Source organism: Oreochromis niloticus, linkage group LG23 (genome assembly GCF_001858045.2).
Source record: "Oreochromis niloticus isolate F11D_XX linkage group LG23, O_niloticus_UMD_NMBU, whole genome shotgun sequence".
NCBI classification, from domain to species: Eukaryota; Metazoa; Chordata; class Actinopteri; order Cichliformes; family Cichlidae; genus Oreochromis; species Oreochromis niloticus.
Window position 1 is genome coordinate 18,156,027 of NC_031986.2, and position 20,504 is coordinate 18,176,530.

Consider the following 20,504-nt stretch of genomic DNA (forward strand, 5'->3'; position numbering starts at 1 on the left):
ATCAGATAATTCAAGTAAGAGTGACCATGTTTTTAATATCTTAAACATCTGTGCAACATTTTTCAAAATGTTACATCACTGCATGACCTGTAATGTTTCACAATATTTACAAAAAAATGCTGCGTACATCAAACCATTAAAAAAAGTCCAAACAATCTCAAAATAATGGACTCTGACAAACTATCCCTAGCCCACATTAATGCAAATAAAGAAAAATAAACAAGAGCAATCAAGTGCACATCATACTTCACGCAGGTCTATTTTTTGTAAAGTATATATTAGTGAGAAAATATATACTTAATTACAAGTTGAAGAAACAAAATACTGACAACGAAAGGGTGGGAGATTTAAAGAGCAGAAACAAACACTGGAAAAAATAAAACTCACACTCACACCTCACACAATCACAGGTGGAAGGAGACGGGAGGGTAAAATAGACAGCACGGACCACCTCAAACACAAAAAATGCTTTGAACTCTTGACCACGAATTACAAGAAACCGATAACAGATCTGTAACACATGGGGCTCCGGTCACAAGTGCAGGAACCTGCATGTCATTGCACAAAAACCAAAAAATAAAACATAACTTGTTTTGTTTTTTAAAAAGAGGTGGAGAGAAGGGGGAGAAGAGGCAGAATGAACTTTACCGAAAGAGCTCACATGTTCTCCACAGCAAACGTCACATTTTGGAAAACGGCTGGAGGACATCTCCTCCGAAGGTTTACAGTAAGACTCTCAAAAGGGTGCACGCTGAAAATAACGGGGACGTGTTTTTAAACACATTCTTCACAGGTATTGCTTCTGTTGTTGCCGTCGTGAAGGTAACAACAATGCCTTGTGTTCGTGTTTGATACTGATATTTTTAACAGTAAACAAAAGAGAAAAACAAAGAAAAAAAATTACCTTTTTTAAAAAACAAAAAACAAAAAAAACATCCACAGTTTTTTTTCAGCGTGCACAAAAACACCAAAAGGTAGAGAGACATCTCATTGGAAAATACAGTACAACTTGACTTAACAATGCAGAAATTAGATTTGACTTAGAGGCTCCGTTTGTTATGGATATGTAGTCATAGTAGTGTTTTCATCTGGGAAGCACAGAAATGATGTTTCAAAGGGCAATTATATATATTTTTCTCTGTTTTCGTTGCACCAAATTTCACCGTTGATGTCAGGTAAAATAACTGATTTGCTTAAAAGGTCTTTTTAGTGCTTTGCTGCAAAATATTGGCCTCCAATATCTGTAAATCTACCAAAGATGCAGATATTTGGCCGATACCAGTGTCCATATGGATATTTGGCCGATACCAGTGTCAGTATGGATATTTGGCCAATAATGGTGCACCCCTTGTTTTAGAGACTGACAAAGGGGAATCTGTTCTTTCAGTAGTGTATTATTTGGTTTTAACGTTTTATTTGTTAGAGTTCTTGCGTATAAAGTTCAAGTAACAGTATTCTAGTTCAAACTTTGAGGCTAATTGGGTTAACGGTTGTGGCTGGTGGGTAAAAATAAAGCTACACATCAATTTCTACTTCATTGCTCTCAGGTTAGAGCATCAGAAAAGATGACTATTAAGAAAAAAAGAAAGAAAGAAAAGCAAAAAAGGCAACACAGAAGAGTCCGAACAATGAGAGAGATGCAGTGTTTCGCAGTGTTGATCTTTGCCATCGATTGGTAATATTGCACTTGGTTATTCCGTAGAGATTCCTGGTGGTTTTGATCCGTTTTCAATACTGTCAGACCGATCGAGTGATGATTCTTCTTCTCAGCTTCAAACGCTGATAACTTGTAGTGTTCAAACTGCATTTATTACCAACATCAGATGTGCATATTCATAAATAAGATGCTCTTTTTCTCTACCATGACACAATCTGTAACAAGTAAAAACATGAAGACCAGAAAACCTCACTGTAATTAAAAAGACTGTTATCTGTAACGTTCACTTCTTAAATAAGACAGAATATGACCTTTTTGTTTGTAATGGACTGAATACATGATCAATTCACTTGTTAAAAAAAGGAAAGAAAACATACATATACACATATAAGGCTTGAGTTCTCAACTCTTGGTAGTATTATTGCCATCTAGCATATTTGTAAAGCTTAAAATAAATATGGAGTACTGTACATAAATAATTTACATCAATATGAAAAACAAACAACAAGGCCCCTAAAATGGAAAAACAAAATAAAATAAAAGCGCTTTCACTGCTCTTGAAAGCCCAGTTAGTGTTGCTTCAGATGCCTCGGAGTTCAGTTACTCTACTGAAAGCTGTGGGTAAAAATACGTGGAGAACAAAAATAAAAACAGTCACTGTACAAACGAGCACGAGAATATGATCGTGACAATCAATGACATGATCGTTCAATGCAGCCTGTGATTCTTGTTGCTAAAGGAAAAATCCACCCATGTTAATAACTGGCCAAAGTTTGTGATTACAACACAAAGCAAACTGAAATTGTCTGCATTTTCAGATGTAGTGGTTTCTGGTTTTTTGACCTCCAACAATGAGAGTTAAAGCTTTCAAATCTAAAAGCAGGGCTTATTTTACTCATCATACTGAAAATGGACCAGGATGAGTCTCTAAACATCTCACAGTGTGTTTATATGCATGTAGCGATGGACTTTTATGGTTTCAGTAATCAGGGAGCAAAAGATTTCTCCTGAAAATAGCCATTTTACATCTAAGCACTCGAATGACATGAAGTTAACCCTATGCCAACAGAGCATCCAGCTATGCCATCTGCAGATTTAAAATAATGTCAACCAAAACCTCATAAAAGAGGACATAGAAGAAAAAGTCTTAATTAGACCACTGATACATATTTCCCAATTAGCAGGTGCTAGTGCCCAATCTAGAACCAGCTCTATGCATTTCCAACACAAAATACTGGTCCCAAACTTGGAGAAGCACATGTCTGGGACTACATGAAATGCACAGTGATTTCAAACCGACGGCACACAGACTCTTTATAATTGTAGTTCCAGAGAACTTTCCCCAACCCTAAGTACAACCCCCAGTATCTACTACCGGAAATACCTCTTGTTTTACAGTGTATTACAGATGAATGCCCCTCAAAAAACAACTTGTATAGATCTCAAAAAGATTGGCATTAGCACGGCATTAGCATGCCCCCCCCCAACAAAAAACAAACACTAAAACAAAATGCCAGTCTCAAAGTTGGACCCACTGGTGGGAGAAGCTACTGTAAGAAGTTACTTACAACCTAACTTCTGCAACCTAATACCTAATACTGTATTACATTTGGTTTAAAAGTGTCAAAATGCGGGCTGGTCCTCAAGACACAACAAGGCAGAACTGGCTGCGCTACATCCATTAAGCTGCCGCCAAATCTGACGCCTATTCCATAGATTTCTACAAAATAAAGACTGCCACTGCCAACAGCACTGCAAAATTGCCAGTCACAAAGCTGGAACCACTGACATCAGAGATTATGGGCTGGGCTACTATTGGAAATTGTGTTCACTGAAATTACCCCAAGCTACTGTGTCACTGTGTAATGCAACCCTATGTGGGGTTCTCAAAGCCGTTTAAAGGTAAGCTAAAGGCATCTAAGACAGGACAAGATAGCTCAGGGTCATATTATCTGGTGCCAAATCTATAAATGCTAGCCAAAGACCAATGGTCCAAAGGCAACCAAAAATGGCCAACCCCAATGTTGGAACTGCTCATGCTATTGAATTTAGGATGGGCTATTTAAGAAATTCAGATATTTCACTCATGCACCCCCTGACATTCTGTTCAAAATTAATCTCTTGCCACTGAAATAACCCCAACTCACTTGCTACCCAACGCTACGCAGCCTCAAAACTGGTTCCTCATTCCGTTATTCTGTGCCGCAGCTCAGAAACCACAAAAAACCTCAGCCCCAAACCACTGAAATCGTTAAATCGGGGAGGTTTTTCAGAGATGCACCAAGACCACCAATATCCACCAATTTCTGTAGCCTAAAATGGGTTCAAACCTGTTTTGCAATGTATACTTGTTCCAGTTAAAAACTCTGCACAGCCAGCAGATGTAAAGTCAGTAGAGTTAACTACAGTGTATGTAAGCACGCTGGCAGAAAGAGCTCAACTTCTGAAGTCCAACATTAATTAATAGCATTTAATTTACAACAACATAAAAAAAGTCTTGGTGTTTCAGAAGCTGGACAACACATGTTTAGGACTTTTTTCCCATCATTTTTACTTCAAATGAATGAACCTCTTCTAAAAACAATCATTGTGGAGGTTTTGGAAAATGAAGTGTCTGTGGGTGGATTTTTCCTTCTAAAAACACTCAAAAAAAAGTTTTTGTTCATAAATTACAACAACTGATAAACCCAGAACCAAACCAAGTAACACGATTTTCCTGTCAACGTGGTGACTGGCGGAGCTGGCTGGGGTCTCAGTGGGAGGGTAGGGATACAGGCTGTGGGTGGATAGGGATACAGGGTGTGGGTGGGGTGGGACACTGAACACTTTCTGCTGGTAAAGTTCATTCTGTGTTTTTTGAACTGTTTTTTCTCCCCATTACAAATGAACACTTAGCTGGAGTGACTACTGTTATGGTGAACTCATGTCAGTTTCATCGCTGTTCCCTTACAAAAAAATAAAACAACAAAGAAAAGAAAAAGAAAGAAAAAAGAAAACAGCACGTCTTACAGTTCATCATATAAAAGCTTTAGGCTGTATTCTTATTTATCCTATGCATGCGGCCATATGCGACCGCATTTCTGAATAGAAACCAAGACATTGGTACACTTCTGCTTTGTTTTGTACAATAAAAGATAAAATGTGCATTAGGTACGCTTGTACATGACATTGTACAATATTTACATACAATTCTTAATAGCATGAAATTTCAGGATTATCTATATACATATTGAAAATGTATCAGAAATATTTGGACTGTCTATTTTTCTTAAATATGTAAGGTAATGCTTGTAGCTTTTTTTGTTTATTTTACTATCTTATACTAGAAAAAAATAGTTAATTCAGTGAGCTGTAGACAAATTGCAACCGTTTTTAATGTTTTTCTGTATTCATGTTTTTTTTCCTACAGTCTATAAACTGTAGTGGTGATTGGAATTTCCAGCACCTTCTGTGGTCAGTCATTAAGTCAAGTTGATATCATGGAACAACGATGTACCACTCAAAGTCCACGTGTAGCACCTGTTAGAGAGCTCAGATCGCATCAAGGCTGAACGGACAAAGTCTCCGAAAGGCTCTGAGGACGTTCTTGGGCCAACACATTCAATGTTATCTGGATATCTTCCTCCTCTTCGGCTTGGGGAGCTTCACCTGACGATCTCTCGACGGGATCTGACGGCACACACAGAGGAAACGGTGTGGTGGTGAATGCGGGGGAAACAGCGGTGCATGAGAAGAGAGGAAAAGCGCAAATACTCACTGTGCCCGACATCTTGTCTAGCTCGCTCATGGCCTCGTGGATAGCAGCTTCCAAGTGATTATTCAGTTTCCCCGGTCTGTCAGACAATATTTATATTATTTACTTTTAAGCAGAAGAAAACTTTAAAATTATAAACTACAACAAAAAGGAAGCTTAAAAAATAATTATCACACTTGAATCCATCTACAGGATGAGGAAACTGACCGGAGAAGCAGCTGGTTCACCTCTATGTGACCGAGGTGTATATTTATGTTTCAAATGAACTTCTCATAGCTCTTTAACTGAAAATGTCCCAGTGTTGTAATGCAGGAGTGAGACTTGCTATGATCTATGGTTTGGAGATGGTGCCGAGAGGTTCATGGATGTAGTGAAGGAGGACATGTAGAGGGTTGGCATCAGACGAGGATGCTAGCGTTAGGGTGAGATAGAGGCAGATGATTCCCTGACGGGAGCGGCCAAAAGATAAAGCAGCGTAGGAAAGATAATTTAGAAGTTACAGGGAAGTATATGATTATATATACTATTTGATCTTATTGTAATTTTACACTCTTAATATTTTGACACAAGTTTATATACAAGTATATGCACAAGTTTATAGTATACACTGTGATGACTTCCATCATAATTTGTTGGTCGGAGGATTACAGAACCTCCAATGTGTCCATATGAAGGTGATAAAATGATACGAGTGTGCTGTAACACATAGGTCACTTAAACATACCTTTAAAGCTTTAATTTTTGGATTATTGAAATAAAAGACTACAACAGTTTTTAATATCTACCCTGGATAAAAGAAGCTGTATATGTGTAATATTTGGAAACAGAGCCATTGAATAAAGTATTCTGACTCTACCTCTGTCATTTTAGCTCAGTCACTTCAGGGTTAATGGTCTATATTTGCCCCAAAGTGTTCAAAGTTTTATTGTTTCACTTAAACAAATGTTTGCCTCTCCTTTGCTGCAGGACACCATCTTTAACCACTAGGTGTCAATGCCACTCTGGATAAAGATCATCAAAGGAAGCACAAAAAGGCCTCGCTCAGCTCAAACTACAGCAAAGGTGGGTTTATATTATTAGTGAAGCACCAGTGTGGTGGGCGAGGTTACTTACTTCAGGCCTCTTTTGGCGGCGCGGTCAAATGCCTCCAAGTCATGAGTTAGTGTTTTCAGCTTCTCTGGCTCTACCTGCACAAAGAAAAGAGGAATCAATTTGAGCACATTCAGCACCAGACTGAAAATTTCCCACCAAGCACCAGGAACTGATGCTCAATTTGAACTCCAGTTTATCGCTTCGGCGCATCTAGCGGATAATTTGGCAGTCACCGTTTGTCGGACGTGCTCTGTTCTGCACTTCTGATTTGGCAGGTAAAGCTGTGGATGTGTTTTTTGAGTAATTTGGAGTCCATCTGCCTTGATGGCCGTTGGACAGAAATTTAAAAAGCTCTATTTCCTTCTGACTTTTCAAAGCTGCAATAATTGAAAGTTACAGTCAAATACAAGTTATTCTCGACTTATTGGCAAGCAGCTCTCTTTAACTAAAAGATAATTCAGTGTAATCCAAGACTCGGTGAAACTTTTAATACTGGGATTGCTGCTCATAGCCTCCTCAGGCTGAGGTGCTGGCCTGTAAAATGGTGACAGGTGGTGACAGACTACCCCGGCCCCTCACCTTGGCCTGCTCCCGCAGCTGCATGGCAGCACTGTGCACTTGCTCGTCCCCGGCCAGCTTGGCAGGCCACGGCGGGAAGCCCTTCAGCTGGCCCCAGACCAGCTCTCCCATGTTGAAGGTCCTGGACCGGTAGTGGAGCAGCTCCGACGAGGGCGAGTCTGGCTGCCGGAGGTCCTCCTCACTGCTCAGGCTCTTCGTGTCTGAAGGGCTGGGTGCCATTCCATTGAAGTGGCCGTTGTAGTGGCTGTAGTCTTTGGCTGTGGCCAGAGGGCCCTCCAGGCTCGTGGAGGAGCTGGGTGACTGGTCGTCATCCTGCCGCGGGGGGCCCAGGACTTCTCCATAGCTCCGGGTGTTGAAGTGGGGCGTGGCGCCGTTGAGATGGGCACAACGTTCCACAGTCTGCTCCAGACGTTCCTTGTAGTTGGCTGGTGCCCGGCCACAGTTGTTGAACCGGTAGCCATCATCGAGGTAGGCCTTATCGTGGGCCATCGCCAGGCCGTGGTCGTTGGACCCCTCAGTGGGGCAGGGTGGAGCAGGGGCCAGACTGGCAGGTCTCTCCATGCAGGGACTACTCCTTACTTGGGTCGAGCACTCCAGGAACTCCTCACCACCCCAGGCGTTGTTGTTGTTCTGACTGTCAAAGCCTCCCCCATGATGAGTCTCCCCATCCCACTGCCCCCTGGGAGTCCCACGTCCAGGAGAACGGAAGTAATCATTGGCTTCAGGGCCATCCGGAGTGCTCTTCCCTGGATCCATGTTCTTCTGACCCCGCCCCGGCCTAACCTGCCGTGCTCTGGCTTGCTGGGGTATGGTCTCCCCTTCCTGGTGCCCATGCAGGACTGCGCTGACTGCCTGGGGGAGGTTGACGGGTTCCCTTATGGAGGCAGTGAAGGCACTCATGGCACTGAGGGCAGGCACCGGACTCGCCTGTGTCGTCCCGCTCACTGTCGTGGTGATGGTTACATGCACGCCTTTGCTGGCTGCGTCCACAACAGCTCTGTAGATGGCGTCCACCGATTCTGGCCCTCCGCCGGGGGCTCTGTCAGAGCTAGGCGTACCCGCTGGAAGTCCCTCGCCTTGGGGCTGCTGCTCCTCCCCGAACTGTGGGTGCGGCAGCATCCCCTGCTGTGGACACAACAGAGAGGTGCCATCGTGATTAGAAATGTCATCTAAAACATCTGAAATACTACACAGATTAAAACATGACTCATTGCTCCACCTGGTAGTTCTGGTAGAGGCAGGCCATGGAGCCGGAGTTGGCGTTGTTGCTGTCAGCGTAGGGCGGGTTGTCGGAGAAGTGCTGCTGCCCCTGGTAGGCGGGATGAGATACCACCACTTGCTGCATGCCCTGATGGACCTGCTGCGGGTACATCTGACCTCCACCAGCGTTGACATGTGGCTGTAGAGCGCCCATTCCACATCCAAGTGACGAGGGGTTTCCTGCAAAACCACAGGGAGAGGCCAGTGAGCTTAAACCATCAGAGACGGTGTGTATTTTAATACAGACAGCACTGATACTTCACAACTAAACAATATTTTATATTTTTGGTAAAACCTGATATCATAAAGCACGCTGAAGTGTAATTCTAGTTACATTTTTTAAAATAATCCACAATATTCACTGCATTCATCAACAAGAATGGATAGCCTACATCAAGGATGTCGAACAAAGGACCTGTGGGCCTCAGCCAGACTACCAGTGTTTGGAGCCTTCACTGTATTTTGTAGAGGTGGGAATCACCACATTTTTAACATTTTTCTTTAACTGGAAATCAGTACCTGTTTTAACCAAAGAGATAACGTCATCGTCAAATACCCATCGATTTCTTGTGGACATAAGGAGATTGCTTTCCTATTTTTTACTCATTTTTCAGTTAAGTTAACTTAATATAAGTTTGCAGGATTTATTGTCATTTCACATGGTATTAAACTCAAATAAAAGGGCACGTGCAAAGGTGCACTGTAGTGCAGTGTTGACGGTCTCTAATTTGCAGAAAGTGCAACATGCTGCGTGAAAATCATCAGGTGACTGCATGCTGCTCTCACCTTTACCTGCTCTCACTGTGTGCCCACCTCCTCACACATGCACACAAACTCACTCGCAAAGGGGAGCTGATAAGTGAAATCCTACTGACGTCAGTGTCAACACATTTCGCTACCATAATAGTGCAACAAAAGCTTTTCCAATGAGCACCGGACAAGTGACAACACCGCAGCTGTCAGAGCTTTTCAGCAATAACGTCTCACCTGACCACACAGAAAAGCGGACCCTCTGCTACACCTGAGCACCCTAGGAAACCAAACCACCTTATACTGGATCCAGCTCTGAGTCGGGATTGGACTAGATGAGTACATTCCTACTGTAGAACCCATCCATCCATTTTCTTAAACGCTTATACAGCTTTTATACAGCAGGGTGCTGGAAATTATCCTGGCCAACACAGGGAACACACATTCACACCCTTGGGCAATTTAGGTTCGCCTGCTAATCCTAGTTTTCAGGTAAGACGCCAACTTGCCTGCAAACACTCGCCAACTACTCACTGAGTGGTGAGATCACAAACAGGAAACAGAGAATATTCGCCTTCAAAATAAAAAGTATCTCTGGCCTAAAATTGGTGAAAGCAACTCAGCTAGCAAACAAAGATAATTTGCCATTAGTGCTCCCAGTTAGTGGACCAGTCTGCCCAATCAAACCAGATTACAAACTTCTCATTTAAATCTCATCTTATAATGTTCTTTTATCAAAAGGCTTAAAGTAGTGTGTTTTAAATCCTGTCTAATATTTTGTTATTCAGCCTTGTCTTCAGTTGTATTTCTGGAACGTCACCATAATACATTTTTAACTTCATTCAGTGAAGCACTCTGTAACTCTGTTAACAACAGTGCCGTATAAAAAAAGATCATAAATATAATTAAAAATCTCAGCAGCTGTAGCATGTTTTTTTTTTTTTTTTTTTTATCTCTTTTGCCATTGTGTTCATCTGTGTAATAAACCTCTCAGTTCGGTGGATTTTAAATCTAGAAAACGAGCTGCTTAGAAAGTGTCCCCCGACCGCGGCTTCTACAATCAAAGAAAAAAAGTTGCACATTAGCAATCTGTTGCTCCCAAAGCTAACAGATGGACCCGCTGCCAGATGCATGGTACAGCCAGACTTGTTAGTGAAGCATCCAAGGACAGAACATGAAGAAAATACACGGAGGCCACAGATGTATCAATGAATGAAGAGAAAGCCCAGCAGCAATGTTATGCAGACAAAGCCGGAGCGCATACAGGATCTCAGCGGCCTGACGTGTGTGTGTGTGTGTGTGTGTGTGTGTGTGTGTGTGTGTGTGTGTGTGTGTGTGTGTGTGAGAGAGAGCAGCGACTGGAGCAGCTGGTGCGATGCGACGTAGCTGAAGGGCAGCTGTGTGTTCTCCATTTTTTTTCTCCTCTTTTCTTTCTTCCCCTCTCTCTCTCTCACTCTCTCTTTAATGCTGAGAGCCACGACTCGGCCATCCCCCCTCTTCCTCCCCACGTCCTCTCCGCTACTGCTATGATATAGTGACGGCTGTTGCCGGGGGAGGTTGCCTTGGTAACCGAGTGATGATTGGTGGTGCTGTCCGCTGCCAGGAAGCTTGTTTGGAGGTGGTGCTGGTGGTGGGGAGTTGTGGTGGATGGGGGGTTACGAGGGTTGGGTGGTGTGATTCTAGCCTGCTGGGGGATGGGGGCGGTGGTCAGCTGGGTTGAAGGGGGGGTACCAGGAGGGGTTTACAATGAACTTTGGAGTATTTGTTGATGGCAGGAGTGGAGGGGGGGGGGGGGTGTTCAAAGCTTGCGCGCTGTATAGAAACAGATGGTCGGAGGCTAAAGCTAAGACGCCAATGACTAGGCCACTTTCAAAGCGTTTCAGGGCTCTTTAGACAGTAACATCCACCATTCAGTGACAAAAACACTATTTAACCTGCTCCCACCCACCAACATTTACTGAATATTTCCCCTACATGTCCAAATGGTAACGCTGCCAACAGGAGAACTCCAAGGCCAAAATACATAAATGAGACTTTAGCTGAAAGCTAAAAGCGTATTTGTTCAGCATGTGGTTAAAACTTCATCTACAGTGCTGTAAAAATGCCCCAATCCTTATTTATTTCTTACTGTGATTTCAGAAAACTGCGTTTCTGCATTTACGTGTGGACAAAGGTGTGCGTTTTTATCTCCCTTTATGATAAAAGACTGTGCGCTGTGGCTTTTAATCATCCATCATTTCTTCACGGTTACCGTTATATCACTACCTGATGATTTGGCACACTTTTCACAGCTTTTGAGATATTTTTCAAAACACACTCTGAAAAATCCCTATTTTAAAAAATACCCCTATACATATGGACATAGCCAAGGAGGTCACAAAAGAACCCATAACAACATCCAAAGAACTACAGGCCTCACTTGCCACAGTTAGGGTCAGAGTTCATGAGTCAACAAGAAAGAGACTGGGCAAAAATGGCATCCATGGGAGAGTTCACCAAAAAATTTGCCAAAAAACATCTAAATGATCCCAAAGATTTTTGGGAAAATATTCTGTGTACTGACAAGACAAAAGCTGACATTTTTGGAAGGTTTGCATCTGACATAAAACTAACACAGTATTTCATAAAAAGAATATCACGCCAACAGTCAAACATGGTGGTGGTAGTGTGATGGTCTGGGGCCGCTTTGCTGCTTCAGAATGACTTGCTGTAATTGATGGAGCCATGAATTCTGCTTTCTACCAGAAAATCCTGAATAATAATGTCTGACCATCAGTTATTGTCCTGAAGCTAAAGCGAACTTGGGCTGTGCAGCAGAACAATGATCTAAACCACACCAACAAGTCCACCTCTAAATGGCTAAGAAAGACAAACAAAAAAACAACAACCCACAAAATGGTTTTAGAGTGGCCTAGTCAAAGGACTTAATGGACTTAAAGAGGCCGTTCATGTTTGAAAACCACCCAAAGTGGCTAAATTAAAACAATTCTGCAAAGACAACTGCCAGTGGTGGCACAACCTTCTCCTTCCAATTCAGGGTCATGGAAAAGCTGGAGCCTTCTTCACCTACCACAGAGCAGGAGGCAGGGTACAACATGGACAAGTTGCCAGTCTGCTGCAGGGCTAAGGACTAAGTGTAAAAAAAATGCACTAACTAAGAAATTGGGAAATTTTCATAGCACTGTAAGTACGCTCAACTATCATTCAAAAAATGTTTATAATAGTCTAATATGAGTTGCATAACGCTTAATTTCCTATCCATGAAAATATCCACATACTTATTTTCATGTTGTTTTACCCTCTTCTCTGACATTAAAAAACAAAATGAAGCATTCAGAAAACCTTTAAAGATCACTAAAAACATTCATGCTGAGCTTCTCTTGCAGTTCTTATACTGCAGGCATCTACTGAGCAGAACAAGGAATTCCCTGTCATATGTACTGATATACACTCAGCTAAAATCCAGCCAAACTCCCTGTGCTTTTTACACACACACACACACACACACACACACACACACACACACAAAAGAAAACGATAAGCTACAGTCCTGATTGGATGGTGTGTTTAAGCCCAATAATGGCTGGCCTTGCAAACTGGAAGCACTCGCTCTGCAACATGGGGCAACCTGAGGCAACCTTGGGCTCATGTGATGACCAAGATTTTGATTAAAGGTTCACAAGCATCACAGAATATTTTTAGATCTGATCTAGTGCGGGAAACACAGCTGTAGATGCATCGTGAGGCATTATAAATCAGATGGTACAAAGGGCACTGGAGGCTGTCTTCTACACCCTGAGCAGGTTAACAACAGGAGACCATCCAGGAAACCAAATGAACTTATTCAGTGGAAATTAGTAGAAAAATAGTAAAACGTGGCAACATAATCTCAACTAATAGAAAACAGACGTAACAAGCAACAGGTGGAGGCAACAGGCTGCTTCTCCTCTTCTGCAGTGTTGGACTCCATATGGTGTTGAGTCAGACCTGCCTACATGCTGGTTCAATTATAATGTGGAATATAGTCCTCTGTTTCCAAACAGCTTGCAGGACTGGTTTCATCTTCTGACTGTCAGAGCAAAGCTTGCATGAACTGGGATCTTTTTCCTACAATTTTTCATCAAAACATCACCTTTACGCTCATTTTTAGCTGCATATTTTTTATTTTTGGACTCAGAGTAGCTTTGCATGAATCACAGCTCAAAATAATCTCTATTGTTACACTGATCCTTGGTGGAGTCATTCTGTTCATCCACATAGCTAAAATGTTCCTCAGTACTGAAATATTTCAACAAAAAGGTGTTTAGTGTCTGCATTAAAGGCTGCTTCAATGGAGTGCTTAAGAAAATGGAGCCCTGCAGCAGTGCCATATCACAACAACAGCTGTGATATGGCAATTATTATTGTAAGGTACAGACCCTACAATACTAGAGAGAACCCCAACAATTAGACAACCCCCTATGAGCAAGCATTTGGCAACAGTGGGAAGGAAAAACTCCCCCTTTTTTTAAAATCTGAACTCTTTTTTTGTGTAGCGCATATACACAACAAAAGAGTTTTTGTGGAAAATTCATCCTCAACAAAAGACAAAGCACTGTAAAGAAAATGAAGTCAACATCAAGTGATGATGAGGCGGTCCTGATTGGTACAAATTTCAGGATGTCAGTGGGGCAGCTTGAGCTCTTGTTAGAGTTGGGACAACATTAGAGGAGGCAGAGAAATCATTTCATTGAGCCGAAACCCCAGAGAAGCATCTGGCTGTGTTTCTAAGGTATAACAGCATTATTTTACCATTTCCATATTATTTTATATTCACTACCATTGAGGGTTTGAACTGGGAGCACTTTGTCGGCAAATGCAGTGGTCTGACTGGCCATATCTGTTTATTCGCACGCAAAAAATCTGAAAAATCAATCTTGAGCCAAAAAACTATATGATGCAATTATGTCCTGTGGTCCGTATGAAGGGCTTTATTAACAACAAGCAACTCCGAAATATATTTTCAACGCACAAATTATTTGCACAGATTTCACGTGGCCAGTGTGTAAAGCCCTTAACTTTGTCTTGATTGGCTGCTTCTCATAAATAGAAGATCTGAAGAACTCTTGCTCAAAATATCCCCATACCATAGTTCGAACAGCCAAAATAGTTCCAGTTCAATGTCTACAAGGCACAGAAACAGACACGAGCAGTTGATACCCTTGAATACGGGATCAGTTTCCTGATAATTGAATGGAGAAACTTCAAAAAGTGAATTTTAGCCAAACTCCAAGGCTCATATCACCCCATGTAGGATACTTGGCTAGTCAAAGCAAGTTGTAGCATGTGAAAGGTCTTCTTTTTGCCCTACATTTAAATATCAGGCTCATCTTGTATCTGTGATTCCTCCAGTATGAATCTAATTCTCAGGGCAGGATATAGAAATAATCATCCTGGAACTAAGTGGAAAATTAATTTGGCTGTAGTTTAACAAAGCCTCAGTGTTTTCATGTGGATATCTCCTGTATGCAGGAAAGAATAATTAAAATGAGCCACATTTCACCTAGTATAGTATATCCTTCCTAGTATGCATCCTTTCCTAATGTGAAAGTAAAAATTTACATTAAATATACTAAAAAAATAACTGAACAAAAAAATCCAGCAGATTCTGAGGGGGTCAGATTGGATGACATGTCATTCTTTTTTAAAAATTCTTCTTTTAAGTACTTAAAAGAAGAATTAAACAGTACTTTTGACTCTGAAGACTTGAAACCAAACCTCAAGTTATAATTAATCTCATTTAAACATATGCTTCTCCTCCCATCCCCATCTCATGGCCTACAGAAGACCACGTGAATTTCAATGAGTTGACTTTGGGAAGGGGAAAAGAAAAAAAAAAAAAAATCAGACCAACAGGGCACCTGGTGATAGGAACAGGTGGCCTGGAGCAGCCCTTGGTGATATTGCCATTATAAACCATATGAGGACACATGGACACACAATGAATACATAAACTCGGAGTCCAGTCCCCTGAGCAGGCAGGAAAGAGGAGGGGGAAATTAAAAAAACAACAACAACAACAAAAAGAAGACAAGATGTAGGTTCTTTCAGCAGTTTCAAAAACATACACAGTCCCTCATACACACACAAATAAACAGATGCACATACACAGCAGCAACAGACACACACACAGGCCTAAACCCTCATCAAAGGCTTCACTCTGGTCTCCATTCAGGGTCTATCGTTACTATAGCGACCGGCTTGCTGGGAGAAGCTCTTTAGAGCACCCTATCTGGGTTGCTTCCCTTAAAGCGTGATGCAGATCCCATTTCCATCTCCTTACACCATTGACTGATGCTAGCATACAAATAAAACAAAGGGAAACACTGGCTGACTGACAATTAGCCCGGCCTTCCAAAGGATGAGGGGGCTCCCACTCATTAGCTCGGAGATACTGGAGGAACCTGACGGTCTAGGCTCAGGGCCTATCACCTAAATCCCTCGGTTTTACTCGCTCATAACCATAGAAACCACATCTTAATCGAGATTATCGCAGGGAGGGGAGGAAGTGATGTAAGCTGAGGTTATTCTGTTTCTATCTGTGTTATTAGGCACATTTTGCCTTAAATAGATTGCTTGGAAAACGGTTCTCCCAAATCTTGGCAATTTCACCAACACACATCTAAAATGTTAAGCATTTTACCGTTATTTTTCTCAAAAAACGCAGCCAGTAATCTCACATTCCTGTGACCTTCATAGCCAACACCTGATCTCTAAGTTTACAATTACTCAAGAAGGCCATTCTTGAGTAATCGTGCTTCCACAAAACTCTTTCTTATTTTATTTCATTTTTTTATACATGCGGTTGCAAAACTATTTACAGAACCATCTGGCAACTCAGCACAAAGCACAGTGTCAGAAAATGATGGTGATTCTGCCTTTCTCCCTCCAAGAAATGCCCAAACTGTGTAAAAGCAGAACAACAACCGGTAAACTGCAAATCCCTGGTCAAGAGGTTCACGCTCCTGCATGTGCACAAGCAGCCATGCTAGTGTCTGTTCATCTAACATCGAAAACAGTTGACAATCTACAAAAACTTCATAAATAAGTGGTTAATTACGTGTACAGGCTGTCCTGGGTGGTTACTCATTGTGTCTTTAAAAAGCAAGAACTGCTAAATATATGTGTTGGCGGGCTGAATAACAGAAAAACTGCAAAAATACAAGTACACAGCTAAAGCTAGCAGGTCCACTAGAATCACAAGGCCGGGTTTGCCTTTTTTTGTTCTTTTTCTTTTTTTTTAAAAATTTACACTATTTTTATAAATCTTTCTTCGTGACTCACCCCAAAGGTACATCCCGAACTCCCAGAGTGCCACGGTGCTGCTATTCAGTGGTGGCAAAAGACCAGGTATCAGTTTGTTTTGGGGGAAAAAAAAAAAACAAAAACCCAAAAATCGTTCAGCCGCTATTGCTTAAATAGCTTGTGTGTGTGTGCGCGCGCGTGTGTAATGTTCTTGTCTTCTTCTTATCAGAACATTACTTCGCTTAGTCAAACAGCAGAACTTACTTTCCCTTTGAAATTAGCCTATAGATCCCCTTTACCCCCACTTTTGAAAGTCATGTTACTCCCAGCCCAGACAACAGTGCATCTTTCGAGGCTCACCCTCCTACCTAATCCTCTTCTCCATACAAAATATTATTTTATCTATAGACAATGGATGGATTAAAAGTTTTAAGTTATATTGTTAAGGGTCTCTATAGCACTACTGCAGGAAACACACCTGAAAAAAAGTCCTGGGCAGAAAAAGTTTATTTTTCTCACACTAATCAGGAAGAAAAAGAGGTGTAGCTATACTCATCCAAAGACAAGTTAATTTTACAAAAACTCTAAGGGAAGATAATATTTTATTGAACAGATTAATCGACGGACGGGAGGTATGCCTTGTCAACATATATGCTCCCAGTGAGGATGACCCAGGGTTTGTCAAACACGTATTTAACATGAATACCAGCTATAGCTCAGGCCTGTTGCTGATGATGGAAGATTTTAATTGTGTGATGTAACCAACCTCTAGGGCTCCCTTATTACAGAAAAGTAGAATATGCTTGAATATTAAGCTACAGAGGCAGGCCTGGTGGATGTCTGAAGGTCTAAGTTTCTAAAAGAAGTTCTAAAAGAAGGAGTTTCACATTTTACCCAAGTAGACAGTGTTCCTACACCAGAATAGACTTATTTTTCATCTCACAGGTAGAGTTATATAGAATTAAAAATGTTGAAATACTCCCAATTAGGGATGGGCGATATACTGAATATACTCTATGTATCGCAAGTTTTTCTACGTACGATGGTTAAAATGGCTTTATCGTAACCATTGAGTATAAATTGTCATGGCAATATTAAGCTGTCTGCATGTAATTCACTATGAGCCCCATTCCCCACTAGTACTTCTCTGGAACATAGGCCACAAAGAAACAATGGAGATTAAACGCATCCCTTCTGAATGATAAAGATTTCACTTCTTTCAAGTATTCAACATACATGGCAGTAAATGACACTCTAGTAATGTCTTCCCTTACAGTTTGAGATTGCGTAAAAGCATACCTTGATAGAGATGGTGTTACCTAGATGGAGGTTTTGAACAATGTGACAGGTTGTAATGAATCCTGAATAAACATTAAGATTATTGATGTTCAGCATTTTCCATACCTTCCTCCTGTTTCTACCTGTCATACAGCTAGTAGTAGGTTTAATCTCATCTCACCTGTCTCGGAGACACTCTGGGTACAGCTTCCATCACCACCTCCGTGTGGAATCACCATGTTAGTCCGTCCCATACTATGAAGCTGTGAGGGGTGGGGGCCAGGGTGCGATAGTGGTGGGGGGTTAGTGTTTGGGCGCCCCAGCGCCATACCGTCAGGTCCTACCAGTGTACCACCTGGCCCCATAGGCCCACAGTTACTCATGGAGGACGCCTGCATCTGAGCCATCATGTCCGGGAACTGGCCTGGACGTGGGCCCAGGTGGCCCCCAGAAGTGTCCATGTTCTGGCAGTGCTGCAGGGTTTCCCCTGGACCCCGCAGCCTCTGCTGGACAAGGAGGTTCTGCTGAGTGCCACCGGGGACCATGCCCGTGCTGTCGTTGTAGTGTAGCGGTGCGACTCCTGAAGCGCCGGATGCCGGTCCGGGATTTAGGCCTGGACGATGACCACTGCCTGCCAGGTTGTGGGAACTCTGACTGCTCATGGACTGAAGGAGCTGGGCCATGGAGGTGTTCGGATGAAGGTTTCCAAGTCGGCCCACTTTTCGTAGCTGCTCAGTGGCACTGGGGCCCGACATGTGGTGTCCTCCCATGCCTGGCTTGCTGAGCATGCTATACACCATGTTGTTGTCGTGATTTACGGCTCCGCTCCCGGATGATTGCTTCCGTTTGCGCATGGGATCCCTCTGCTGGGCCATGAGCTTGTCTCTGAGAGCTGCCCGGCCGCTCTGGCCCTCAGGAGTGTTGAGCAGCATGGTGGAGTTTGGCGGGAGCATGGGATTTAAAGTGCTGTGTCCTTCCATGCCTCGAGGGCCACTCACGGGGCCAGGATGCCCTCCAGCCCCTCCATTACCTCCGCCACCTGCCCCCATGCCTGACATACCAACACCACCAGCAGCCATGCCAGTAGTGCTGTTGCCAGCAGCGCTGAGTTTGTTTTGATTTGCTAGCTGTGCTTTGGCTGCGGCTGACAGGAGGCTGCTGGCAGGGAAGGAAGCGGCATTCTGTTGGTTGAGGATCTGGTTGAGGGGCATCCCCAGGAGTCCCGGGTGACCCTTCTGGGAAGCACTGGGCGTGGCCAGAGAAGATGACGAGGAGGAAGAGGTTGGAGAGTACATGGGGTTGCCGTGCTGCTGGGCGCCAATTGAATTTGCCATACCGGGCAGCAGCTGGGAGTCTTTGTACTGATGGAGTGCATCGGTTTTGTTGGTGGAGGGGCTGGAGGGCATGGCGGGCCTGGGAGACCCCATAGCTGATCGAGGGGAACGAGGAGGAACCTTTATGGTGCCACACGGGGCCTGGTGTCCTGAGGGCATCACAAAGTTCCCGTGGTCAGAGGAGGTGGAGGATGAACGAGAGCGATGAGGGGAGGCCTCTATTCTCCCAAGCGCGGGCCCAGCCATGTGGACAGGTGAGGTGACGGGGGAGGGAGACATGGAGGAAGCCGGACCACCCTGTTGAGTCCTTTGAACATGGCCACCATGACCCACAGGCCCAGGCTTCACTGTGGGTAACGGTAAGTTGCTTGGCAAGGGAACAATGGCGGGAGGGGGTATGTTTACATTCATCACTGGTACCTGAGAGTGGATGTTAGGCTGGAAGTTGGAGGGTGTTGGGGCATTGGTGGGGGTCTGGCTGACTGGTTTGTTGGGGATGGGGCCCAGGATGCCTAAGGGGTCCTTTTCAGACGTTAACTGCCTTTTCTGGAGGGCACAGGATGGCGGTATGGATGGAGGGGGCGGTACAGGGTGCACAGGGGGCTGTGTTTTATGGTGAAATGTTGCACGGGGCATATCCATACCAGGGGGGAAGTTCCCCCGCGGCATGTTCATGTTAATGACAGGGCTTTTGGCAGTGGCCGTTGGGGAGAGGGGCGTGCTAGTCCTTCCTGTCATGGCACACGATGGCTGGCCCGCAGGGGAGCCGTGAAGCATCACACTAGGCGGGGAAAGAGGTGTCCTAGTGTTTCCGTGGATAGAGGCTGAGCCAGGGCTACCGCCTCCTGGAAACCCACAAGGATTGGTCCTTGTAAAGCCCTCAGGGCTGACCAGAGTTTCTGCACTGGGAGACTGTGAGCCATCTCCATAAAGCTTAGCACCAGATGGAGGTGGGCTCAACATGCCTCCATACCCAGACCGGTAAGGGGATTTAGGGCCTGGCTCCCCGCTGCCCAGCCTCTGCAGCCTGGGGTACCCAGGGTAATGCTCTGGCTGCTGGGCCCCACCCAACTCCTGGGGTGGATACAGCCTCTGCTGCTGCTGATGCTGTCCACCTGCCATCATCACCTTGAAAGGGTTCTTACAGTCAGGGGCAACAGAGTTGGGCACGCCATCGTGGGGTTTAGTCCTTATTGCTCGTTGAGTTGTGGAATGCACAGCAACCACAGACGATGTACCTTAAAGAGAAAAGAAAGAAAGAAAAGGAAAGTCCGAGTTAAACCAGGACCAGCAGCTTGGAGAAAACATTAGTCAGAAGAAGAAAGTAACTATTATTCACCTCCATGCATAGTTTAACTCAAAATGTAGGACTTTAATAGGCTGGCAAGTTATTTACTAAGAGAGCCTTCGTCCTTCTTCGAAATATCGCTAAAAATAAGACAATTCCTAACTCAACGTGATTACGAAAAACTTGTGCATTCATTTCACATGAACCGGATTATTATGGTGCTCGCTA

General features: G+C 43.5%; 1 protein-coding gene across 3 annotated transcripts in view; it reads right to left on the reverse strand.

The window, feature by feature from the left end:
- Positions 1-9: 9 nt before the first annotated feature.
- The window catches only part of mbd5 (methyl-CpG binding domain protein 5), a 45,958-nt gene continuing 25,463 nt past the window's right edge, over positions 10-20,504 (reverse strand). For 2 of the 3 annotated variants that reach the window (XM_005452326.4, XM_005452327.4), the window contains exons 5-10: positions 17,836-20,226; positions 8,302-8,522; positions 7,083-8,207; positions 6,525-6,598; positions 5,415-5,490; positions 10-5,326 (exon numbers count right to left, since the gene is read on the reverse strand). In XM_005452326.4, the coding sequence (XP_005452383.1) occupies positions 5,264-5,326; positions 5,415-5,490; positions 6,525-6,598; positions 7,083-8,207; positions 8,302-8,522; positions 17,836-20,226 (3,950 nt within the window). In that variant the 3' untranslated portion in view covers positions 10-5,263. The remainder of the gene's footprint in view (positions 5,327-5,414; positions 5,491-6,524; positions 6,599-7,082; positions 8,208-8,301; positions 8,523-17,835; positions 20,227-20,504) is intronic. The other variant, XM_025903146.1, reaches the window with a different exon arrangement.